The 26,134-nt window shown below is 53.8% G+C and overlaps 1 protein-coding gene across 5 annotated transcripts; it reads left to right on the forward strand.

Annotated features, from left to right (window-relative positions):
- Positions 1 to 3,627: 3,627 nt before the first annotated feature.
- On the forward strand, positions 3,628 to 24,931 carry FGFR4 (fibroblast growth factor receptor 4). 5 transcript variants are annotated; one of them, XM_066342752.1, is made up of 18 exons: positions 3,628 to 3,722; positions 6,562 to 6,704; positions 7,346 to 7,609; positions 7,697 to 7,777; positions 7,891 to 8,057; positions 8,872 to 8,995; positions 9,521 to 9,711; positions 9,826 to 9,964; positions 10,315 to 10,508; positions 10,614 to 10,759; positions 10,848 to 10,969; positions 12,608 to 12,718; positions 12,807 to 12,997; positions 13,351 to 13,473; positions 13,555 to 13,625; positions 13,859 to 13,996; positions 14,285 to 14,390; positions 14,494 to 15,205. In XM_066342752.1, the coding sequence occupies exons 2-18, from the start codon at positions 6,596 to 6,598 to the stop codon at positions 14,638 to 14,640; spliced, it is 2,424 nt and encodes an 807-aa protein (XP_066198849.1). In that variant the 5' UTR covers positions 3,628 to 3,722; positions 6,562 to 6,595; the 3' UTR covers positions 14,641 to 15,205. The 5 variants fall into 5 exon arrangements, with proteins under 5 accessions (XP_066198849.1, XP_066198848.1, XP_066198851.1 ...); XM_066342751.1 differs by lacking the exon at positions 3,628 to 3,722 and adding an exon at positions 3,836 to 3,958; XM_066342754.1 differs by lacking the exons at positions 3,628 to 3,722; positions 14,494 to 15,205 and adding exons at positions 3,842 to 4,003; positions 24,738 to 24,931.
- The last annotated feature ends 1,203 nt before the right edge of the window (positions 24,932 to 26,134 follow it).

Raw genomic sequence — 26,134 nt, forward strand, 5'->3', positions numbered from 1 at the left:
AAAAAAAGAGAGAGAGAGAGAGAAAGAAAGAAAGAAAAAAGTAAAGAAATAACAGGTCCTAAATAATTATAGCCAGCATTACAAAGCAAGTGCTCTACGATATAGAGTCTACGTCAAGCAGTGTTCTAAAGCAGTGGTCCCCAACCTTTTCTGGGCCACGGACCGGTTTAATGTCAGAAAATATTTTCACAGTGTGAAGCCAGTATCCAAGGCCACCATCACAGCAGCCTGGCCCATGTGGGTTCGCATTGGATTCGGACAGTCGGTAAAGAAACAACGGAGCCAAAAGCTGGTGGGCCATCATTTTTAATTCTAGCTTGCACCCGGAAGGCAAGTAAAAAACACACACTGGGCTCCAAAACCCACTCATTCAGTGCTCACAAAGCTACTGACTTATCCGAGTTTCCTAGAATCAAAGGTTTCTAGCTCACCAGACTTATTCACCTCTGTTCCCCATCTCCTTCTCTCTGCACAAACTCTGCACAAACTGGCTTCTCACTCAACACTCCGCCATCTTGGCTGCTTCTCCTGGCCTCCTCCACATGGCCTTTCTTTGCTCTGCTTCCTAATGCTAATTTCAGGAACCGAGAGAGCAAGCTCCTGTTCTACCACAATTTTATAGTGTAGGAATCAAAACCTTTAATCCAATATACAACATTGGGAAGTCTCTAATACAAAGTCACTTATCTGAGGCATGATGGGATTGCACCACCCTACATCAAAAAGGGTGGGAGACCCTGGCCAGTTGGCTCAGTGTTAGAGCGTCGGCCTGGTGTACAGGAGTCCCGGGTTCGATTCCCGGCCAGGGCACACAGGAGAAGCGCCCATCTGCTTCTCCACTTCTCTCCCTCTCCTTCCTCTCTGTCTCTCTCTTCCCCTCTGGCAGCCAGGGCTCCATTGGAGCAAAGGTGGCCCGGGCGCTGGGGTGGCTCTGTGGCCTCTGCCTCAGGCGCTAGAATGGCTCTGGTTGCAACAGAGCAATGCTCCAGATGGGCAGAGCATCACCCCCTGGTGGGCATGCCGGGTGGATCCCGGTTGGGTGCATGTGGGAGTCTGTCTGACTGCCTCCCTGTTTCCAACTTCAGAAAAATACAAAAAAAAAAGGGGGGGTGGGAAAGGCTTAGTCTTAAAACCAAGCCCCAGGCTACAAGGATCCTGCCTGCCCACAGCCAGCCCCCAACACACATTAATATCACCTGGGCGACAGGCTTCCATGTGGGCAGCGCCATCTTTAACAAAGTGAGCATAATATATTTTATCTGTCCAACACATGGACCGGCCTATCGGGTGAAACGGATAAATGTATCACGTGACCGAGACAAGCTTCAAGAGTGCGTCTTAGATGGATGTAACAAGAGGGAATCTGGTCATTTTTAAAAAATAATACATTGTTCAGACTTAAATATAAATAAAACGGAAATAATGTAAGTTATTTATTCTTTCTATGCAGACCAGTACCAAATGGCCCATGGTCCAGTACCGGTCCGCGGCCCGGGGGTTGGGGACCATTGTTCTAAAGGCCTACACAAACTGACATGTCTACTTTTTGCAACCACTTCTTGAGGCTGATACACTATCATTGACGATACAGATGGCGTAACTCGCCAAAGCCATGGTGATGGTGCTGAGACCGAGTCCTGCAAGCTGTGCTCTAGCACGCTTTACTACTACCACTGCCTTCCCGCCCTCCCCGCTGCCGCCAGCCACCCTGCTGCCACATTTGGTTTATGTTGGAATCCATGGGAGTCCGAAAGACCAGAGTCACAGGCTTTATTGAAAGGAAGAAAGGAACCCTGCCGGGCACTTCTCCTGGGGGAGAAGAGCACCGGTTTCAGACTAGGGGCGAGTTATATAGTGTTTGGGAGAGCCTGAGGGGATACTGAGGCAAAAGTCCTGGTATGTCTGGAATGCTCCTCCTTGGGGGGCTTCGAGCATGTGGGTGTTGAATCAAAAGTCCTGGCCCTGGCCGGTTGGCTCAGCGGTAGAGCGTCGGCCTAGCGTGCGGAGGACCCGGGTTCGATTCCCGGCCAGGGCACACAGGAGAAGCGCCCATTTGCTTCTCCACACCTCCGTCGCGCTTTCCTCTCTGTCTCTCTCTTCCCCTCCCACAGCCAAAGCTCCATTGGAGCAAAGATGGCCCGGGCGCTGGGCATGGCTCTGTGGCCTCTGCCCCAAGCGCTAGAGTGACTCTGGTCGCAACATGGCGACGCCCAGGATGGGCAGAGCATCGCCCCCTGGTGGGCAGAGCTTCGCCCCTGGTGGGCGTGCCGGGTGGATCCCGGTCGGGCGCATGCGGGAGTCTGTCTGACTGTCTCTCCCTGTTTCCAGCTTCAGAAAAATGAAAAAAAAAAAAAAAAAAAAAAGTCCTGGTGTGTCCGGAGCCCCTCCTTGGGGCGGGTTGTCAGCTTTTTGGAATTCCTTTGTCTCAGGGGCGATAGTCCAGTAAGGGTGAGGTCTGACAGATAAGTGGAACATCAAGAGGGCAGTTTGGAATTCACGTATCTGTCAGTTTATTTCTCCATTCTCATGAAGAGAAGATCTGAAGAGAAACCTGGCGAGTCCAGAGGGCTTCTCTGAGGAAGTGAGCTGAGACTTAAGAATGAGATGGAATTACTCAGACCTAGAGGAAAAAGATCTTTCCTGGAAACAGAAACCATAGTTTCAGAACCATAGGCCCAGAAGCGGGGTGGGAGCAAGGAAGAAGTGGAGATGCCAGCAGGGAGTAGGTCACGCCTAGCATCTTGAAATTTGTTATGTATTGATTTATTTCTGAGAAAGGGGGGAAGGGAGAGAGAGAAAAAGAAACATCGGTTTGTTGTTCCACTTATTTATGCATTCCTGTGTGTACCCAGACCAGGGATGGAACCCACAACCTTGATGCACCAGGATGGCGCTCTAACCAATTCAGTATCTGACCAGGGCTGCCTACCATCTTTAAAGGAAGGTATTGAGAAGTTTGACAGCAGTGTTTGTTGTTGGTACAGTCAACCTCAAAATACATACAGTAGCCTGACCAGGCAGTGGCACAGTGGATAGAGTGTCAGACTGGGATGCAGAGGACCCAGGTTCGAGACCCTGAGGTCGCCAGCTTGAGCGCAGGCTCATCTGGTTAGAGCAAAAAGCCCACCACTTGAACCCAAGGTCACTGGCTCCAGCAAGGGGTTACTCAGTCTGTTGAAGGCCCGCGGTCAAGGCACATAATGAGAAAGCAATCAATGAACAACTAAGGTGTCACAATGTGCAACGAAAAACTAATGATTGATGTTTCTCATCTCTCTCCGTTCCTGTCTGTCTGTCCCTGTCTATCCCTCTCTCTGACTCACTCTCTGTCTCTGTAAAAAAATAAAATAAAAAACAAATTAAAAAATTAAAAAAAATACATACAGTATTCGTATTTTAATTATCACTCTGAAGGGAGGGTAGAGACTGGATGGGCATGGACAGAGGCGCTGTGTTAGCCACTACATGGCCATTACACAGAAGAAAGAGGAGCCCAAACTGGCCAAGGTCTGCAGAGACGGGAGGGTCAGGACTGCTGGGTCTTGTTCCCCAAGGGGTGACAAGCAGAAGGCAGAGCATGGACTAGAGACCTTCGCAGCGTGGCCTGGGTGGGGCAGAAGAGGCGGAGTTTAGGGAGGTGTGCGGCAGGCTGGAGCGGGGCCCTGGATCTGAGCTGATCAGTAGGTCGCTCCGCATTGTTGAGTTCAAGGACTAGTCTCCAGGTGGGTGGGATTCTGTGCCACCGAAGCTACGCCGCTGTCAGGATAGAGCTGGTCCAGGAGGGGCGGGGTCCCGAGGTGGGCGGGGCTCTGGGCCGCCTGCAGCCACGCTGCTTTCGCCGGTGCATTCCTAGCTTTGTGGCCCCAGGCGAAGGAGCGCCCTGGCAGAGTCCGCGGTCTGGGCTGGGCTCAGGGGTCGGGGCTGACAGGAGCTAGGACGCGGGTCGCGGAGGACCCAGGTGAGCCGGGACTCTGTGCCGGGAGCTGGCCCGCAGAGGCTCCAGGTGAGCCCGACCCGGGGCGGACCCAGGCTTCGCTCCCAGCCGCCAGGGGGCGAGCGGCGGTGGGGCTTTGGGAACTGCCCCTTCCCAGCACTGAGGACGCGGCCGTCCGATCAGCAGGAGGGTGGAGGGACGGTAAATCAGTAACCCGCAGCGCACACAGGGCCTTTTGTCCCGCTCCGTCCAAAGAGCACCCTGGCCGCGGAGCTGGTTACTCATTGCCCACTGGGGCAGGAGCAGGCAGGCTGACTCTGCAGCTCCCACTGGGGACCCGCCGACTCGCACCTCCCCCCAGGGTGGCGGGGTAGGGGTGGAGGAGGAAGAGCGCGCCTGTCCCTCAGCTCCCGGAGCGTCTGTGCACACGTAGTGGAGATGAGAAAGCTGAGGCTCTAAGAGTTTCAGTCCTTTGCCCAGCGCTTGAATATAGGGGTTTGAAAAGAAACCAAGGACTGCCTGGTGCCAAAGTCAGGCCTTTAGGCCGCATGTCCGCATGTGACCCTACTAAGGACCCTGAGGTGCTGGCTGAGGTCAGGGTAGCCTGGAGGTGAAAATAACATCCACAGGCCTCCCCACCCAACTCTGAACCGAAGCTGTGGAACCAGAGAGCTGTGCTCCCTGCAGAGGGAGGGTGGGGATATTTTAGAGTAGTGACCACAGAAACTGGGGATGAGTAGAGAGAGAGTGGCATCTAAGCCAGGTGGAGAAGGGGAATGGGGTCACAGAGGTATGGGCAAGAGAGATGTGCCCAGTTTAAAAGCCAGTGGCCTCACTGCTGAGGATGCTAAAGGGACAGACTATGATGCCACAGATTGGCCTAGGCAGGGAGGGAGGCCAAGGATATTGCACAAACTGGATCCCACTGGACACAGGCATACATTAGGGGCTTCTAAGCTGGTAGGAAGGGGGTGACATGGCAGACTTGTCATTTGTAAAGCCCTGCTGGAGAGCGCAGGGAGACATTTGCACAGGTCCATGCTGGAGAGAGTCATGGCCTGCCCTTGGTCCAGGCAGGGGCAGGGGTGTCATTGGAGAGGGATTTAGGAGCCAGAGTGGACTGGAAGTGGAGCAGGAGTGAGGAGAGGGGATGGCCAGATGAAAGGGCAGCCCAGGGAAAAGGGAGACAATGCTTTGCCCAGAACAAGCTAAGTGCCCCCTGCCTTAGAGCCAGAGTTGGACAGGAGGCTATGACTGAGGAGAGAGGGTGTGGTGGGCTTCCTGGGCAAGGTAGATCCAGAGACACCAATGCTACTAGACTGTTATCCAGCCGTGGGTAATGCCAGTAGGTCCATGGCACCACACTGGTCACCCTCCCTTTGCCCCAACTTATGTTGGTTTGAGTGTTCCTTTGAGGGAAAGGAGACATCCTTGATAGCACTTGAAGAGGTTAACTAGATGGGGTAGGCTGGTACATCACACCTGACAGGAACTGGAGCTGACTGACTGAGAACAGACCCAGGGTGACAGTTATGTGGAGGGGACAGGGAAGAGACCATTCCAACTTTTTATGTATCCAGCCCCTGCATACATCCTCTTTATTCTCAAAGCAGTCCTGTGAGGCCAGCCACCAGACAGGGCCAGGGATGTGCAAGTTGGTAAGAGCCAGGATTTGAACTTGGCTCTGTCAGACACCAGAGGCTACATTCTTTACAAGAGCCTGCATTGCCTCAGATGGAGTTGTGGGGGCATAAAAAGCAGAGATATCCCCAGGATGCTGTCCTGGTTCAGAATGAGGGAGAGCTCGGAAGACAATTGGACTTTGGGTGATGGTTATGGGGGGGGGGGGGTAGGGAAGGAGGGAGAGGGGAAGGGGGAGGGGGGCACAAAGAAAACTAGATAGAAGGTGACGGAGGACAATCTGACTCTGGGTGATGGGTATGCAACATAACTGAAGGACAAGATAACCTGGACATGTTTTCTTTGAATATATGTACCCTGATTTATTGATGTCAACCCATTAAAATTAATAAAAATTTATTTATAAATAAATAAAAAAAGGAATGAGGGAGAGCTGCTGGCCATGGAGTGTGCTGCCTTGTTAGTAGTAAGCACCCCGCCACCAGAGGTATCCAAAGCTGTCATGGAAATGTTAGCAATGCTAATAAGGAGTGGGGATCAGATCAGATAACATCCAGATGTTGAAGTTTGGCCTTGTATTTCAGTTTTTTTTTTCACTCTTTAGAAATAAATTCATTTATTTAGCAAAAAATAAAATAATAATAATAAGTTATGTGTGCTAAGAGCTAGCAGAAGATATGTCTCCATTCTCTGCTTGCCTCTAAGGAAAGAATCCCAAAACTGCCCTTTCTATGAACTTGTGCCAAGGTCTCAGCAGGATATGTGGAGAGCAGGAAGCCCTCCTCCTCCCCCTGCACAACCTACTGTGGGACAGCCGTGGGCTCTGCAACAGCAGGCCTGCTTCCAGTCTGCCCTGTGGCTGCCTGGCGGGGGGCTTGGACAAGTGGCCGGACATTTCCTGTCTCAGTTTCCCCATCTGCAAAACAGGGGAATCGCACCAGCCAAGGTGCATGGGAAATAGGAGCTCTTCTCCCTCCTTGTTTCAGGAAGGCCATCTGCGGGAAGCCCTGCCTGGGTCCCATGAGCAACAGGAAGAAAATGCAGCTGCTGTTGGTCCTGTTGGGGGTCCTCCTGAGGGTGCCTTGGGCTCCAGCGTTGTCCTTTGAGGCCTCTGAGGAAATGGAGCTGGGTATGACTTTTAAGGTGGAAGAGGGAGGCAGGGTGGGAGGAATGGGCACCAAGAGGGGGCTGAGCCAAGCTGGAGAGAAGCCTGGACCATGCCCTGGGGAGATGGCAGCAAGACAGGGCCCAACCATTGAGACTCAGTGTCTGGCTCCCAGAAAGCATCCACCTATTTCTGTGTCCATGAGAGAGGACTGGCTTTGCAGGGCCTAGGGCCCTGAGCTGGGCTGCAGAGCTGGTGGTGAGCCCCTTGGCTGTGTGCGGGCGTGTGTATATATGTTCTGTGCACTGTGCGTGTGGCTTGAGAGGCCCAGGCAGCATGTGTGGTATATGTACTATGAGGGTAATGTGCCCTGTAGCATGAGCCGTGTGTATGTGTGTGTGTGTGTGTGTGTGTGTGTGTGTATCTTGGATAGTGTCATGTCCAGCCCAGAAGGTGTGCTCCGCACTGTGTGTGTGATGTACATCAGAGGCATGGCCTTTCCCTGCATGTAGCATCTGTAGCATGTGGTTGCATGTGTCGAGGGGCAGCAGGTATCCAGCATGTGTCTGAGGTGCTTGTGCCCTGCGTGTATAGCATGCTCTCCATGTGCGGGGGATGCCTCAGCTGTGGCTGTGGGGCTCACTGACTTCTACTTTGGCCCATAGAGCCCTGCCTGGCCCCGAGCCCAGAGCAGCAAGAACAGGAGCTGACTGTGACCCTTGGACAGCATGTGCAGTTATGCTGTGGGCAGGCTGAGCGTGGTGGCCACTGGTACAAGGAGGGCACTCGCCTGGCACCTGCTGGCCGAGTACGAGGCTGGAGGGGCCGCTTGGAGATCGCCAGCTTCCTACCAGAGGATGCTGGTGGCTACCTCTGTTTAGCACGAGGCTCCATGCTTGTCCTGCACAATGTCACCTTGGTTATGGATGGTAAGAGGATCTGGCAGGGGCTAAGGTGTGCCTACGGAAACTCTCCCTGTCCTGGAACTCAGATACCTTCCTCTGTCCCTGACATAGACTCCTTCACCTTCAGCAATGGTGATGAGGATCCCAAGTCCCACAGTGACCCTTCGAATAGGCACGTTTACCCACAGCATGGTCAGTATAAGTCCTCAAGGACTCATTTCCATACCTCCCAGCTGGTCCCTGAGAAGAGATCTGAGGGGAAGCAGGTAGTCATTGGGGGTACTAACTCCTCCCTTCCCCTCCAGCACCCTACTGGACACACCCCCAGCGCATGGAGAAGAAGCTGCATGCAGTGCCTGCTGGGAACACCGTCAGGTTCCGCTGCCCAGCTGCAGGCAGCCCCACACCCACCATCCGCTGGCTCAAAGACGGACAAGACTTTCACGGGGAGCATCGCATTGGGGGCGTTCGGGTGAGTCTCCAGGTCCCAAGGCCATCTGCTTCTCCACTTTCACTCCACCACCAGCGCTCTCATACCTATAAATCAACGCCCTAGTTTCTTCTCTAATGAAGAAGGCCATGGCCCTGGCCGCCTTGCTCAGTGGATAGAGCATTGGCCTGGTATATGGACGTCCCGGGTTCGATTCCGAGTCAGGGCACACAGGAGAAGCAGCCATCTGCTTCTCCACCCTTCTCCCTCTCCTTTCTTTTCCTCTTCCCCTCCTGCAGCCAGTGACTCAATTGGTCTGAGCATTGGCCCCGGGCACTGAGGAGCTTGGTTGATTCAAGCATTGGTCCCAGGCAGGGGTTGCCAGGTGGATCCCAGTCAGGGCACATGTGGGAGTCTGTCTCTCTGTCTCCCCTCTCTCACCTAAAAAAAAAAGAAGGTCAGGGTGGCCCCAGAAGGAGCACTAGGCTGTGGACTTGGACAGCTGGTTCAAGTTTTTGCTCTGCCACTCTCTGACAAGTGACTTAGCCTTGTCTTACGTGACTTCATTTGTAAAGGGGGAAGGATCACTGATGGGCATCAGTAAGTTTGAGCAGCTCATTCTCATGGTGAGCCCCTGCAGGGTTAGCTCCAGGATGTAATGAGGAAGCTGAGACTCAGAGGGCAAAGACTGGCTCAAGGTGGCACAGCCAGGAAGAGGCCAAGCTAAAACTCAGTGCTCAGACACTTCTTGGAGTCTTTGTCCCAAAGTCCCTGGTCTTGGCTTGTCCTTTCCCCACTCTACTCTCCTGATGGGCATGGGTTGGTGGCCCCTCGTAGACACTTCTCTTCCCCACAGCTGCGCCATCAGCACTGGAGTCTGGTGATGGAAAGCGTGGTACCCTCAGATCGTGGCACATACACCTGCCTCGTGGAGAATTCAGTGGGCAGCATCCGCTACAGCTATCTGCTGGATGTGCTGGGTGAGCGGACAGGCAGACAAGGCAGTGTGGGGGGTAGGAGCCTCGACCTTGCCCTCAGGTGGGGCCCAGTCTGGCAGGCAACATGGACTCAGTTTTAGGTGACTCACTCAGGCTGTTCAAAGTGTCCTGCCAGGTCTGAGGGGAGCCCAGTGGGAAACGGGCTGGAGGAGAGGGTCAGCCACGAAGAAGAGTGGGAAGGACATCGAGGAGAGGGCTCAGGCTGAGTAAAGGCATTAGGTATAAAGAATACAATGCATCTGTTGGGGGAGGTATATGCCTGGGGTGTGGCGTGTCAGTGGGGAGTCAGGCTGGAGAGGGTCTTGAATGCTAGACTGAGAAGTTGTACTTGGCCCCAAAGGCAACAGAGAGCCTCTAAGGTTTAAGCAGGGTAAGCAGGGACAGACAGGGTCTGAGTTGCACATCAGGAAGGTCCTTCCCTTGAGCTGGGGGAAGGTTCGAGGCAGGTGACCAGGATGCTTCTGTGGGTGCCGCTGGTCAGGGTTGACGGCCTGGCCTGGCCCCCAGAGCGGTCCCCGCACCGGCCCATCCTGCAGGCAGGGCTCCCAGCCAACACCACGGCAGTGGTGGGCAGCGATGTGGAGCTGCTGTGCAAGGTGTATAGTGACGCCCAGCCCCACATCCAGTGGCTGAAGCACATCGTCATCAACGGCAGCAGCTTTGGTGCTGATGGCTTTCCCTACGTGCAAGTCTTGAAGGTCCAGCCCCTGTGGTGCCTGAGCCCTCTCTACCCTTCTCCCGTGTGGGTGGAGGGTGGCCACAGTGTGACCCCAAGCCCTGCTGTGACCCCTGAATGTCTCTCCCATACCCAGACAACAGACATAAATAGCTCAGAGGTGGAGGTCCTATACCTTCGTAATGTGTCGGCCGAGGACGCAGGCGAATACACCTGTCTGGCAGGCAACTCCATTGGCCTCTCCTACCAGTCAGCCTGGCTCACTGTGCTGCCGGGTGAGCACCTGAGGGGGCCAGGAGAAGCTGCGGTCCCCTCTCTGATCCAGCACTGGGCTGTGACCTGCTGGGTAGACATTTTCCCCTGGCCTGTGGGATCTAAGCTTGGAACATGGCATGTGGTTTTGAGTGTTGGTGGATTTTGCATGTAGTAGTCCCTCTGCATGTCAGCCTGTGACTGTCAGTGTGACGCAGGGCTATGTGGGACTGGGTGTAATTGCAGCTTTCTTAGTGTGTGCATCTGTGCATCTGTGTGTGTTGGGATCTGTGAGGACCTGAGTTAGATGGCATAGGGCCAGCCATCTGACCACTGACTAGTCAGTTCTGTATATGTGTGTGTCTGCGGACAGAGGAGGACCTCACATGGACAGCAATAGCGCCTGATGCCAGATACACAGACATCATCCTGTACACATCGGGCTCTCTGGCTTTAGTGGTGTTGCTGCTGTTGGCGGGCCTGTATCATGGGCAGGTGCTGCACGGCCGGCACCCCCGGCAGCCTGCCACAGTGCAGAAGTTATCCCGCTTCCCTCTGGCCCGACAGGTATCATGTCTTCCCCACCCCTCCATCCCACAATGAGGCTCTCAGCCTGCTGTCATCCCACCACAGCTCAGTGCCAACAGGCCAACCAAGTCTCCCACTTTGCAGTTCTCTCTGGAGTCGGGCTCCTCAGCCAAGTCAAGTTTGTCCCTGGTACGGGGCGTCCATCTCTCCTCCAGTGGCCCCCCCTTGCTCCCTGGCCTCGTGAGTCTCGACCTCCCTCTGGACCCGCTGTGGGAGTTCCCCCGGGACAGGTACACCGTGCAGAGGGAGGGTGTAGATGCACTCTCCAGGCAGGAAAGATGCCCAGATGGCTGAGACATCAGCTTTCTCCATTTCTAGGCTGGTGCTCGGGAAGCCCCTGGGAGAGGGCTGCTTCGGGCAGGTTGTGCGTGCAGAGGCCTTAGGCATGGACCCAGCCCAGCCTGACCAAGCCAACACCGTGGCCGTCAAAATGCTCAAGGGTGAGTATAGCAGCCTGGGGACTAACAGAAGGGGCTCGTGCTGCTGTCAGGTGAGCACTGGGAGCCAGGGGAGGCTGTGAGACCCCACCCTTGGGCCTGGGGCCCAGCTCTGCTGCTGACTCTGGCAAGTCACTTCTAAGCCTGTTTCCTCACATGTCCCTACCTCTTGAGCCCAAGATTCATGGAAAGTGCCTAGTGCATAAAATATTACCCACTGGGATGATGGTGACTATAAGGATTGGGGGTGACTGGGGTTTGATACCTCCTGTCCACCCTGGCCCATGTAAGCCTTGGCCTCCAGTAACCTTGTCAGCCTTATAGGCCTCTACCTCATTCCCCCCGAATCACACCCCAGCCTCCCCCGGGCCCTTCTCAGGCCTGTCCTGATGTGTCTAGAACAGACTTTCTGTTTAAATTCAGCCCCAACCCCCTCTACAAGAGTAGCCCAGCCCTAACCTGGTAGTTCAGTTGGTTAGAGTGTCATCACAATATACCAAGGTTGTGGGTTCAATCCCCAGTCAGGGCACATACAAGAATCAACCAATAAGCCTGACCAGGCAGTGGCGCAGTGGATAGAGTGTCGGACTAGGATGCGGAGGACCCAGGTTCGAGACCCCGAAGTTGCCAGCTTGAGCACGGGTTCCTTTAGTTTGAGCAAAAGCTCACCAGCTTGGACTCAAGGTCGCTGGCTTGAGCAAGGGGTTACTTGGTCTGCTGTGGCCCCACGGTCAAGGCACATATGAGAAAGCAATCAATGAACAACTAAGGTGCCACAACGAAAAACTAATGACTGATGCTTCTCATCTCTCCATTCCTGTCTGTCTGTCCCTATCTATCCCTCTCTCTGTCTCTGTAAAAAAAAAAAAAAGAATCAACCAATGAATGCGTAAACAAGTAAAACATCAAATTGATGTTTCTTTTTCTCTCCCCATTCCTCTCTCTCTTAAAATCAATCAATTAAAAAATTTTAAATATATAAAAAAATAAAAAGAGCGGCCCCAAATACTCTATGGTTCTCCAGCCCCAGCCCTCTTCTCTGCACAGCTGGGGCCACCTGGCACTTCCCAAAAGCAGGGATTGAGAAATGTGCATTGTGAGGTCTGGTAGGGAGGGAATGTCATTGGCCCAGGGCCACAGATCAGCCCTGGAGGCCCAGCCCCCGCTCTGTTCCGCAGCCTTCCAGGCCTCCCCCAGCTGTGCTCCACAGTGGCTCCCTGAATTCCCAGGCCAGATGGACACCAATCCCTGGTCAGACAGACCTCAGGGCGCCAGCCTGCATCCTGCCCCCAGGCACTCTCACCCCATTCAGGGACTGGTGCCAAGCCCCGCAGACAAGCCTCCTTCCTGCTCTGAGCTCTTCCCCTTGTTTACTAGTCCCCTCACTGCTGCTCTACCTCTTCTAGATCCTGGTCTTGTTGCATCCTCACAACTGCTCTGATGAGAAGTAGGGTGTGATCTGTTGTTTTATTTCATATAAGAGGATCCCAAGGTTCTGAGAGGTTAGGTGACTTTTTCAAGGCCACAGATCCTAGTGGGGACTCAGGCCCAAACCCTCCTGACTTCTGGTCTAGCACTTTGTGTCCTGTCCCCTACCCCACAGCCTGCCTCAGTTAGTCACCCTGGCTGTCACCTTTGCAGACAACGCCTCTGACAAAGACTTGGCAGACCTAGTCTCCGAGATGGAGGTGATGAAGCTGATTGGTCGACACAAAAATATTATCAACCTGCTGGGTGTCTGCACCCAAGAAGGTGGAGCAAGGTGGGCCCAGGGTGGGGTGGTTGGAGCCCAGAGCACAGCCTCAGCAAGCCCCATCTCCCCGTCTCCCTCACTTCGCAGGGCCCCTGTACGTGATTGTGGAGTGTGCTGCCAAGGGAAACCTGCGGGAGTTCCTGCGGGCCCGGCGTCCCCCAGGCCCTGACCTCAGCCCTGACGGGCCCTGGAGCAACGAGGGGCCACTCTCCTTCCCAGCCCTAGTCTCCTGTGCCTACCAGGTGGCTCGAGGCATGCAGTACCTAGAGTCTCGGAAGGTGTGGGCAGTGGGCAGCACTCTGGGCCGCTCCCATCCCCAAATCTTTATGCCCCTGGCATTCAGTGTCTCCAACTTCTCCGTCTGTCCCCTTTTCATTACCCTCAGTCCTTCCATACCCACCCTTTCTGTGTGCAGCTGACAGTGCACAACACATTCGTCCTCACACAGTCCTGAACCCATGTGCAGGGCAGGGGAGCCCACACGAGGACGTGAGGGCCCAGAAGTTGGACTGTGCAGTCTCCCCTCTGAATTCTGACTTCCCCATCTGTAAAATGGGGATGATCCTTACCTGCCAAAGTTACTGTGAGGTGCTGTGTCCTAATGAACCTAACTCCCCTGCCCTATCCCCAGTGCATTCATCGGGACCTGGCTGCTCGCAACGTGCTGGTGACAGAGGACAATGTGATGAAGATTGCTGACTTTGGACTGGCTCGTGGTGTCCATCACATTGACTACTACAAGAAAACAAGCAATGTGAGGGAGGCAGAGCAGAGCTGGGGGGGCGTGGGCATGACCTGTAGGACTTTAACCAATGCCCCCTCCTCTCCCTTCCAGGGACGCCTGCCTGTCAAGTGGATGGCACCGGAGGCCTTGTTTGACCGAGTCTATACACACCAGAGTGACGTGTGAGTCCTGGAAGGTGGGGGTCCAGAGCATCTGCTGGGATTGTTGTCCTACCCCACAGAAAAGGCAAAGCTCTTGCCCAAGGTCATATAGCCCTGGGACTTAAGTGAGACCAGACTCCACAAAAGGCCCCATCCCTACTCCCCTTGGTAGATCATGCCCACAGGGTCCCCCGTCCCAGCCCCAGGAGCAGGGTGTGAAGCTGTGCCCTGCTGAGTCCTGATCCTGCCTCCAGGTGGTCATTTGGGATCCTACTGTGGGAGATCTTCACCCTTGGGGGCTCCCCGTACCCCGGCATCCCTGTGGAGGAACTGTTCTCACTGCTGCGGGAGGGGCATCGGATGGAACGGCCCCCGAACTGCCCTCCAGAGCTGTGAGGCCTTAATCCACTCTCCCCCACTTTCCATTCTTCCTCTTCTGCTCTGACTTGGCCTCAGGGCCTGGCCCTGGGGAGTGGTCAGCTCCAGCTCACTGATTCCTGCTACCTCCTTGGCCCAGGCCCAGTGGGGAGGTCCTGGCCTGCCTTCTGTGCCCTTTCACTGAATGGCCCCACCCACCCACATTAGACCCCTCCTCTTGACCCAGCTGCTCTGCCCAGGGCCATGAGGCCCTCCCTTCACTCAGGCCTGTGGGTCCTTCTGACTCTGCCCCCCCCTCCCAGGTATGGGCTGATGCGTGAGTGCTGGCATGCGGCGCCCTCCCAGAGGCCCACTTTCAAACAGCTGGTGGAGGCACTGGACAAGGTCTTGCTGGCCGTCTCTGAGGAGGTACTGTTCCTCTCATATGCTGTGACCTCTCTCTTTGCCCACTCCCCTCTGGGCTGCATGGGAGCCAACTCTCAGGGCTGACCACCAGCACTGTTCCCCTCAGTACCTGGACCTCCGCCTGACCTTTGGACCCTACTCCCTGACTGGCGGGGATGCCAGCAGCACTTGCTCCTCCAGTGACTCTGTCTTCAGCCACGACCCCCTGCCACTGGGGCCCAGCTCCTTCCTCTTTCCTGGGGTGCAGACTTGAGCAGGGCACAAGGCTGTGTGGGCAGGATAGCCAGCAGCCTTGGGCCTCCTGGCTCTGCTGCAACTTGGTGGTGCTTGACCTTGGCAGCCCCAGTCCAACTTCAGGCTGCTGTCCTAGATCTTTGGTTGTGCTTTGGGGAGGTCTGTCCTTTGTCCTGGGGCCCTTAGTTGAGGCTTCCAGCTGTGGCCTTCGGCTTCTAACCCAGAATTCAACCCCAGTCTCGAGTCCAGGCCCTGCCCTGGGAGTCATGGCCCAGCAGTCTAATAACCTGGATGTGGGGCTCTCTTGGGCTTCCTGGGCCTTGGTGCTTGGTCCTGGTTCCAGGGGTTTGGCTGGACCTGGCTGCAGGACTGTCCCACGTCTCCCTGCTGCCCTTCACCAAGAGAGATCTTGAGCCTCTGAACCTCTTCCCCAGACCTCCCTCATGTCCCCTCTGCTGTTTGTCCCAGCTCCTTGGTGGTAGGAGTATTTGCCCCTGTGCTCATAGCTGAGGTAGAAGCCTGCAGAAAACACAGAAGCAAATGGCCTTTTATAAATTATTATTATTATTTTTTTGAAATAAATCTCCCAGTGCCTGATGTCTTTGCATCCAATGGAGGGGAATCAGGGTTGTAGGATGCCCAAGCTGGGAGGTCTGCCTGGGTGGCAGGCTGACTGAGGGCTCTGTGCCTGACCTGGGGTTCACATCCTCCTCTAGCTGCCCAGGGTGGACCAAGAAGCTGATGTGCACCTCTGTCTCGGTCTGTCCCTTCCTGGCACCATCTTGTTATGTGATAGTGTGAAGGAACACTGATGGGCAGAGGAGTCCACTCAGCACCATCCACCAGGCAGGACTCCTCTACCCTGTGCACACGCATGACCAGGGGCTGTCGCCAGGAGAGCCAGCAGCTGGCAGCACTCCTCCCTCATCTGCTCCGCATGTAACCAAGCTGACTGTTAACACAGCATGAAAGCCCGAAACCCAGTTTGGAGGCTGCCGCCTGCTCCCACGCTCTGCTGCTCAGGCTGGGAGCTCACCTGCAGAGCCGCCCCAGGCCCCAGCAGCATCTGACTGCCAAACTCCCAGCTGGGCTGCAGCTGTCCCTGCCTGCTTGGTCCTTCCCTAGGGAGCCCTCAGGGTCCTGTTCCCTGATGCCCTCTGGGGGGTAGAAGGGATCAGCCTCCCAGGACTCTGAGACTGGAACTTTCCTAGGTTCCATCACAGGGGCTACAAGCTGCTCCCTAGCCCCTGACAGTGAGGTTGGGGTGCCTGACCCAGTGCCTGGCTCTTCCCTGCCCTGTCCAGCTCAGGACTACCCAACCCGCACAGACCCTTTGTGGGAATCACGTGGATCGACTGCCATGGCCTCCCACCAGGTGACCACTGGAAATATGTGCACGGTCAAAGGAAATGGATATAAGAATTTGGAGCGGGGCCCACCCTGGAACTCATAGTTAGGCTTCTTCCTTGCTTTGGGTCTCCTCGTACCCCACCCAGCCCTGCCTCTCTGACTCACTATGTCCCAAACTGAACTACTCACCTCCCCCCGGGCTCCACCATATCAGAGAAGGCACCGACCAGAAATCAGAATCATCGCCAGCTGCGTTCTTTCTCTCAGGAACCCCATTCCCAAAGAAGGTAGAAAGAACAGCAGACTTGTAGCCAGGAGGTTCAAAGCCTAACATTTCCAGTGTCCCGAGGCCAATTCCGTCACCTCTGACGGTCACTTCTTTCACCATTATGAGTGGGGTGCTCCTGCCCTGCCTCTGATGCTCACCTCTGGGCTTAGGTTTGGGACAGATTTCACATGGGTTATGCTGAGTGCTTCACTGAAAACTAGAGCTTGGGCTTTGCAGCAAGCAGCCTGTTGTCCCCCTCCAGCCCAAGATCCCTTTGGCTCACATTCCTCTGCAGGTAGCTCCAGAGGCAGTTTCCTAAAGCAACTCTTGGCTTATGTACCTCCTGCACTCAAGGATCCCAAACTGGCTCCCTGGAGCCCCTAAACTTTCTGACTGAGCCCCACTTCCAAACCAAAGTCTTCCCCTGGCTGTCACTGGTCAGTGACTATGTCCTTCATCAACCCAGCCAATCACAGGAGAGGCAGGTCCCTCAGAGCCCACACAGGAAGGAAAGGGTTGGTGAGGATAGTATGTAAGGACAAGGGAGTGAGGAAAGAGCCCCCGTTCTCCACTTCCCCACCAGGAACCCAGTGCCCTGTCGAGCTCAGCACCCACTGTTCTCCCTCCCCACAGCCTCACCAGATAAATATTATTCTTCTCATTTAATGGTAGAGATACTGAGGGATGCCTCAGGCCCAGGGTCACAAGGATGGTGCTAGAAAGAAGGAGCTGAGTGAATCTCCACCCCCAGTTCCCAGTGGGTCCTACACACATGGGAGGCCAGAGCCGGGTCACTCAGAGTGACAGGGGCAGCTGCTGCCTAGTAAGTCTCAGGGGCCGTGAGGGATTCAGCTGCCTGCCCTGTGTTCCTCCCTGCCCACCTCGCTGGCAGGCACACGCTTGCTGGGGCCCTTCCACATTCCTGATGTTGTGTGTAAGAGTGAGACAGATGCTGCTAATTCCCGTGCAGGCCCAACTGCCTGTCACCCTCCCCCAGCCTGTTCTGGGCAGCATGGCAGCAGCTGGAGCCTGGGTCCCTTGGTCAGCCTGGGTTTGAGTGGCTTCCAAGCCCCAGACACTGGCCTCAGGAGTCTAGTGAAAGCATTGGTCACCTCCAGACTCTGCCACTTGCTGGCTTAGTGTGTCAGTCAGGGATCTAGTGGGAGCAACAGATAGATAGCCACTGAGCCCAGGCACAGGAGCCAGAACTCAGGGACAGGAGGCTGCCCGGAAGGAGGGTCAGGTGGTCCACAGTGTGGGAGCTATGCTTTGACCAGACTTACCCTCTGAGCCTGAAACTCAATAATGCTGCCACGCCTGGAGAGTGTTCTAAGTGTTCTGTCAACAACTAGATTAGAGGGGAAAGGCCCCAGGCCAGACTGCTGGGACCTTATTCCCTCCTCCAGGCAGCCCTAATAGGAGCAAGGCATTCCTGTCCTGTGGCCCAGACAAGGGCAACTGAGGCTCAGAAGGAGGCAGTGACTGGGCCAGGTCCCACAGGAGTAGGTGTCCTGTCCCACTGCAGAGCTCATTCCCACAGCCCCAGTGGCCCTGCCTTTCCAAGGACTCAGGAGGCTCTGGGTGTGCAGAAACAGGGACTTCTGTTAATGGAATGTCCACACACACAAGTGAATGGACATTCAGGAGGTCCAAGCACAGATGTGCTGGACCAGAATTTTGGGCTCCAGCCCATGGCCTTTGGTCCCTGTCACCTCAGGGCCCTTATATGGGCTGTTTCTTTCTGGGGAACACTCCTCCCCCCTCACCTGGTCAAGCTCTCCTCACCTTTTACATGTCATTCAAACCTCATTTCTCTGGGTGGCCTCCTCCAGACCATCTCAGGTTGAGCCCCACTTCAAGCTGAGACCCCTATTTGGAGACATTCAGTATTGTGGAAGGGGACACTCTTACGGTCTCCTTCCTGCAAGGAGAGCACCAGAAAGCCTGCGCTGCTTGGATGGATTTTGAATCAGTCTTGAGCACTTAGCATATTTCTGAATCACCTGGAGGCCCTAGACCAGGGGTCCCCAAACTACGGCCCGCGGGCCACATGTGGCCCCCTGAGGCCATTTATCCGGCCCTCGCAGTACTTCCGGGAGAGGCACCTCTTTCATTGGTGGTCAGTGAGAAGAGCATAGTTCCCATTGAAATTCTGGTCAGTTTGTTGATTTAAATTTACTTGTTCTTTATTTTAAATATTGTATTTGTTCCCATTTTGTTTTTTACTTTAAAATAAGATATGTGCAGTGTACATAGGCATTTGTTCATAGTTTTTTGGGGGGGGTTTTTTTTGTTGTTGTTTTTTTCTGAAGCTGGAAACAGGGAGAGACAGTCAGACAGACTCCCGCATGCGCCCGACCGGGATCCACCCGGCACACCCACCAGGGGCGACGCTCTGCCCACCAGAGGGCGATGCTCTGCCCCCTCCGGGGCGTCGCTCTGTTGCGACCAGAGCCACTATAGCGCCTGGGGCAGAGGCCAAGGAGCCATCCCCAGTGCCCGGGCCATCTTTGCTCCAATGGAGCCTCGGCTGTGGGAGGGGAAGAGAGAGACAGAGAGGAAGGAGAGGGGGAGGGGTGGAGAAGCAAATGGGCACTTCTCCTGTGTGCCCTGGCCGGGAATCGAACCCGGTACTTCCAGGCCGACGCTCTACCGCTGAGCCAACCGGCCAGGGCCCATAGTTTTTTTTTTTTATAGTCCGGCCCTCCAACGATCTGAGGGACAGTGAACTGGCCCCCTGTGTAAAAAGTTTGGGGACCCCTGCCCTAGACTGCTGGTCCCACTCCAGAATCTCGTACTGAGTAGGTCTGAGACGGCGGAGCCTGAAAACTTGCATTTGTAACACATTCCCAGGGAGTACAGCTGCTGGTCTGCGGCCACAGAACAAAGATTTTTGCAGAGGCATTACATATTCAAGGTTGAAACAATGCAACAAAAACTCCAATAGCAAAAAGGTTTTCTTTCTTTTTAATTTTTTTTAATTTATTCATTTTTTAGAGAGGAGAGAGAGTGAGAGAGAGGGAGAGAGAGAGAGAAGAAGGAGGAGCAGGAAGCATCAACTCCCATATGTGCCTTGACCAGACAAGTGCAGGGTTTCAAACTGGCGACCTCAGTGTTCCAGGTCGACGCTTTATCCACTGCACCACCACAGGTCAGGCAGCAAAAAGGTTTTCAATGAAAAACAACCCCCAGGCCCTGGCCGGTTGGCTCAGCGGTAGAGCGTCGGCCTGGCGTGTGGGGGATCCGGGTTCGATTCCCAGCCAGGGCACATAGGAGAAGCGCCCATTTGCTTCTCCACCCCCTCCCCTCCTTCCTCTCTGTTTCTCTCTTCCCCTCCCGCAGCCAAGGCTCCATTGGAGCAAAGATGGCCCGGGCGCTGGGGGTGGCTCCTTGGCCACTGCCCCAGGCGCTAGAGTGGCTCTGGTCGCGGCAAAGCAACGCCCCGGAGGGGCAGAGCATCGCCCCCTGGTGGGCAGAGCGTCGCCCCTGGTGGGCGTGCCGGGTGGATCCCGGTCGGGCGCATGCGGGAGTCTGTCTGACTGTCTCTCCCCATTTCCAGTTTCAGAAAAATACAAAAAAAAAAAAAAAAAGGAAAAAAAAAGAAAAACAACCCCCAGCACCCACTCTCAGCTCCCCAGGGGGAAATGCCCCCATTTTCCTAGTCTTCCTGCATGTTCTCCTCCCCCCAGCTTTAAGGCCTCTGACCCAGTTTAGTGGTCACTGTCCTTGTCTCCCAAACCCCACCCAGGGTCGCAACCTGGCAGAACTGAGGGGCAGTAAAGTGTTGAATGAAGGGACGAAGGAGACCCACTGCCAGGAACACTCAGGTGTGCACACTTGACTGCACTGCCTGCCCATTCCCACACGCCTGACCCAAGCTGGGATAGGAGACCCCTTCCAGCCCTCCACCTGCTGTAGGATTTAGCCTATTCCCAGAGGGAGGCAGCTGCAGCTCTCTTTCAGGGAGAGGGCTCCCCTCCAGAGGAGGGGAGCCCTCCTTTTATTCTCTTGCTGCCGAAATCTGACCTTCTTTGGCACCTGGGCCCCTAGGCTGGGGCCTGTCTCCAAGAAGTGGCTGAGGAGGAGGCGTGAAATCACCAACAGCTGAACTCCGAGCCTTCCCCCATACCCTCTCCAGCCCAGCACTGCTCACATTCCGTAGCACCAGCCCCTTCCGGCCCCCCAGTGCCAGTGTGAAGTCTTGTGCTGGTACTTCGGGCCTAGCCTGACCTGGTCCTACTGACCTCGCCAGCTGACCACGGGGTATGATTGTGGGCTCCGTACAGCTCTCCAGGCCATACCTGTACCCTTCAGGTCTCAGCTCAGTTCTGGCCCCCTCCAGGAAGGCCAGGCTGACCTCGAGGCACAGCATTGACATTCCACCTCCAACCATGACTGGAAGGACCCATTTATGTCTCTGTCCTGCCCAGGGCAGGGGCCTTCTGGGCTTCATCTCTAAGAGTACAGGCCCAGTCAGTTCAGAGCACACCACCCTGAGGCTTGTCAAATGACTGAATGACCTCACTGGAGACAGTGAGGCTCCTTTTCCTTCCACAGCTGAGGCTCCGAGGAAATCAGGTCCCAGGAGTGGAGGGTTGCCTGGCAGGGCTGAAACATCAAGACCTCTATTGGACAGCACAACTCTAGACCCTTCAGAGAGGGGTGAATCTTGGATTCTGGGGGGACAGATTGTTATTATTGCATGTGCTGAGGGCTTTACCAACACAGCTGAGCTTCTGTCCCCTTTGAAGCAGCCCCTGGAGACCTACATAATGCATGGCTGGGAACTCTTTTTTCCTTTTGGCTTGGAATTCTCTAGAGCAACATGGTCCAGTAGAATTTTCTGCAATAATGGAAATGTTCTATATCTGTGCTGTCCAACGCAGCAGCCACATGTAGCTCTTGAGTGCTTGAAATGTGGCTCATGCAATTGAGGAATTGATTATTGTAATTAATTTTTTTTTTTTTAAAGAAAGAGACAGGCCTGACCAGGCGGTGGCGCAGTGGATAGAGCGTCGGACTGGGATGCAGAAGACCCAGGTTCGAGACCCCGAGGTTGCCAACTTGAGCGCAGGCTCATCTGGTTTGAGCAAAAGCCCACCAGCTTGAACCCAAGGTCGCTGGCTCCAGCAAGGGGCTACTCGGTCTGCTGAAGGCCCGTGGTCAAGGCACATATGAGAAAGCAATCAATGAACAACTAAGGTGTTGCAACACACAATGAAAAACTAATGATTGGGGCCCTGGCCGGTTGGCTCAGCGGTAGAGTGTCGGCCTAGCGTGCGGAGGACCCGGGTTCGATTCCCGGCCAGGGCACACAGGAGAAGCGCCCATTTGCTTCTCCACCCCACCCCCTCTCCTTCCTCTCTGTCTCTCTCTTCCCCTCCTACAGCCAAGGCTCCATTGGAGCAGAGATGGCCCGGGCACTGGGGATGGCTCTGTGGCCTCTGCCTCAGGCGCTAGAGTGGCTCTGGTCGCAACATGGCGACGCCCAGGATGGGCAGAGCATCGCCCCATGGTGGGCGTGCCGGGTGGATCCCGGTCGGGCGCATGCGGGAGTCTGTCTGACTGTCTCTCCCTGTTTCCAGCTTCAGAAAAATGCAAAAAAACAAACAAACAAAAAAAAAACAACAAAAAACTAATGATTGGGCCCTGGCCGGCTGGCTCAGTGGTAGAGTGTCGGCCTGGCGTGCAGAAGTCCCAGGTTCAATTCCAGCCAGGGCACACAGGAGAAGCCCCCATCTGCTTCTCCACCCCTCCCCCTCTCCTTCCTCTCTCTCTCTCTTCCCCTCCCGCAGCCGAGGCTCCATTGGAGCAAGGATAAGGATGGCCCGGATGCTGGGGATGGCTCCTTGGCCTCTGCCCCAGGCGCTAGAGTGGCTCTGGTCTCCGCAGAGCGACGCCCCGGAGGGCAGAGCGACGCTCCCCTGGTGGGCAGAGCGTCGCCCCCTGGTGGGCGTGCTGGGTGGATCCTGGTCGGGTGCATGCGGGAGTCTGTCTGACTGTCTCTCCCTGTTTCTAGCTTCAGAAAAATACAACAAAAAAAAACAACTAATGATTGATGCTTCTCATCTCTCTGTTCCTGCCTGTCTGTCCCTGTCTATCCCTCTCTCTGACTCATTCTCTGTCTCTGTAAAAAATTTAAAAAATAGTCCTGGCTGGTTGGCTCAGTGGTAGAGCGTCGGCCTGGCGTGCGGGAGTCCCGGGTTCGATTCCCGGCCAGGGCACACAGGAGAAACACCCATCTGCTTCTCCACCGCTCCCCCTCTCCTTCCTCTCTGTCTCTCTGTTCCCCTCCCGCAGTCAAGGCTCCATTGGAGCAAAGTTTGCCGGGGTTCTGTGGCCTCTGCCTCAGGCGCTAGAATGGCTCTGATTGCGGCAGAGCATCACCCCCTGGTGGGCGTGCCAGGAGGATCCCTGTCGGGCGCATGCAGGAGTCTGACTGACTGCCTCCCTGTTTCTGGCTTCGGAAAAATACAAAAAATAAAAATAAAAAATAAAAAAGAAAGAGACAGGAAGGGGAGGGGGAAAGAGAGATTAGAAACATCTACTTGTAGTTGCTTCACTTTACTTTTATATTGATTGCTTCTCATACATGCCTTGACCAGAAGACTCTAGCAAAGCCAGTGACCCCTTGCTCAAGCCAGCGACCTTAGGCTCAAGCCAGCAACCTTAGGCTCAAGTCAGCGACCTTAGGCTCAAGCCAGCGACCTTAGGCTCAAGCCAGCAACCTTAGGCTCAAGTCAGTGACCTTAGGCTCAAGCCAGCGACCTTAGGCTCACGCCAGCAACCTTAGGCTCAAGTCAGTGACCTTAGGCTCAAGCCAGTGACATGATTTCACGCTCAAGCTGCCAAATCTGTGCTGTGGTGACCTTGGGGCTTCAAACCGGGGTCCTGGGTTGACACTCTATCCACTGCACCACTACCATTCAGGCATTAATTAATTTATTTATTTATTTTTTAAATTTTATTTATTTATTTATTTTTAGAGAGAGAGGAGAGAGAGAAGGGGGGAGGAGTAGGAAGCATCAACTCCCATATGTGCCTTGACCAGGCAAGCCCGGGGTTTTGAACCGGCAACCTCAGCGTTCCAGGTCAACGCTTTATCCACTGCGCCACCACAGGTCAGGCTAGGCATTAATTTAAATATTAATTTATTTTTTAAATTTTATTTATTCATTTTAGAGAGGTAGGGGAAAGAGAGAGAGAGACAGAGAGAGAGCAGAGGGAGGAACAGAAAACATCAACTCCTATATATGCCTTGACCAGGCAAGCCTGGGATTTCAAACCAGTGACTTTAGTGTTCCAGGTCGACACTTTAGCCACTGCGCCACTGCAGGTTGGTTAAGTGTTAATTTAAAGAACTGTGTATGAATTAAAAAAAAAAAATGTATAAAGCCTGACCTGTGGTGGCGCAGTGGATAAAGCGTCGACCTGGAAATGCTGAGGTCGCAGGTTCAAAACCCTGGGCTTGCCTGGTCAAGGCACATATGGGAGTTGATGCTTCCAGCTCCTCTCCCCTTCTCTCTCTGTCTCTCTCTCTTTCCTCTCTAAAAATGAATAAAAAATAAATAAATAAATAAATAAATAAATAAAAATTTATAAAAATAAAAAATAAAAAATAAAGAGCTGTGTATTTCTTGACCAGGTGGTGGCGCAGTGAATTGTGTCAAACTGGGACACAGAGGACCCAGGTTCAAAACCCCGATGTCACCAGCTTGAGCACAGGCTCATCTGGTTTGAGCAAGGCTCATCAGCTTGAGCCCAAGGTCGCTGGCTTGAACAAGGGGTTGATTGGTCTACTGTAGCCCCCCAGTCAAGGCACATATAAGAAAGCAATCAATGAACAACTAAGGTGCTGCAACGAAGACTTGATGTTTCTCATCTCTCTCCCTTCTGGCCTGTCTGTCCCTATCTGTCCCTCTCTCTGTCTCTCTGTAAAAAAAAAAAAAAAGGCTATATTGACAGGACAGCTCTAGAGCCTTCATAAGGGGGCTGTTCTGAGTGCATTGGCAGGAAATTCTATCAACTCACACCACTGAGAAAAAAATTCGAAGTGTGCCTGCCCTGAAGTGGCACAGTTGATAGAGCACTGACCTGTAACACTGAGGTCCCATGGGTTCAAAACCCTGGGCTTGCCCGGTCAAGGCACATGCAACATGCAAGCAACGAAAAACTAAAGTGAAGCAACTATGAGTTGATACTTCTAGTTCCCTCTCTCCTCTCTCTGTAAAATCAATAAATAAAATATTGTTTAAAAATAGAAAGAAAATTCAAGGTGTGAACAGTGTGAACATAGTGCACTCCCACTTATGTCAAATTTGTGCCCAAGGCTGTAAAGATGCAATCACTTGGGGACAGTGGGCACTTGAGGACAATTGTTGGTTCTGGGGAGAACTAAGTGGCTGCAGTCAGAGAGGGAGGGGACCTTTGTTTCTTTTGATATTTTTGTACCTAGTACATGCATTACTTATTTACAAAAATTTGAAATTTTTTTTCAGAAAAAATACCAGAGAAGAAAAGTATGGCCTGACCTGTGGTGGCGCAGTGGATAAAGCGTCGACCTGGAAATGCTGAGGTCACCGGTTAGAAACCCTGGGCTTGCCTGGTCAAGGCACATATGGGAGTTGATGCTTCCAGCTCCTCCCCACTTCTCTCTCTCTCTCTCTGTCTCTCTCTCCTCTCTCTCCCTCTCTGTCTCTCTCTCTCCCCCTCTCTCTCTCTTCTCTAAAAACGAATAAATAAATAAAAAATAATAAATAAACTTAAAAAAAAAAAAGTATGCCCTCTGAGTACACACCAGCTTCCAAAGCTTCCTAAGCTTCCTGGCCCCGAAACCTCAGACTGCCCAGAGTCAGCTTTGGAGCCTCTGAGGCCCAGCACTCTACGCAGCAGATTGCCCTCCTGCCACCTCACGCACCAACTCAAACTGGAATCTAGGCCCACTCTTCACAGCCTGAGCTGACCCTGCCCACTCCCAAAACTCCCTGCACACCCCTCCCCCACCTAGTCTCCAGCCCCAGTGACCTTCCTGTTTTTCCACCATCCTCGAGCTCAGGTGAACCTCAGGGCCTTAGCACTTGCAGGTCCCTGCCTGCCTGGAATGCTAGTCCCTGGTTCTTCTGGCTGGGTGTCAGGACTGTGTCCAGTTTTTTTTTTTTTGCCATAAACATGTTTGCTGTGAATGTCTTTGCCGCAAGCATTAACAACTGGTTGACAAGTTTGGTTTACATTCAGCAGACAATGTATTGAAGCTAGTTATCAGTTTGGTTCCATTCTCCATGGATGAAGTTCTCACTGTCACTTCTCTTTTATTTTTTAAGTTTGTTTTTTTTTTTTTTTTTTACAAGGACAGACAGAATCAGAGAGAGGGATAGACAGGGACAGACAGACAGGAACGGAGAGAGATGAGAAGCATCAATCATCAGTTTTTCATTGCGCGTTGCAACACCTTAGTTGTTCATTGATTGCTTTCTCATATGTGCCTTGACCATGGGCAGGCCTTCAGCAGACCAAGTAGCCCCTTGCTGAAACCAGCGACCTTGGGTTCAAGCTGGTGGGCTTTTGCTCAAACCAGATGAGCCGTGCTCAAGCTGGCTACCTCGGAGTCTCGAACCTGGGTCCTCTGCATCCCAGTCCGACGCCTTATCCACTGCGCCACCGCCTGGTCAAGCTATTTTTAAAGTATTTTTAAAAAAGATTTTATTTATTGATTTTAGAGAGAGAAGGTGGGAGGAAAAAGTGGAAAGCATCAATTTATAGTTGCTTCTCATATATGCCTTGACCTAGCAAGCTCAAAGTTTCAAACCAGTGACCTGGAATACAGAGGTCAACAATTCAAAACCCTGGGCTTGCCTGGTCAAGGCACATATACAGATTGATGCTTCCTGCTTCTCCT

The sequence above is a fragment of the Saccopteryx leptura genome, chromosome 6 (assembly GCF_036850995.1).
Source record: "Saccopteryx leptura isolate mSacLep1 chromosome 6, mSacLep1_pri_phased_curated, whole genome shotgun sequence".
NCBI lineage: Eukaryota > Metazoa > Chordata > Mammalia > Chiroptera > Emballonuridae > Saccopteryx > Saccopteryx leptura.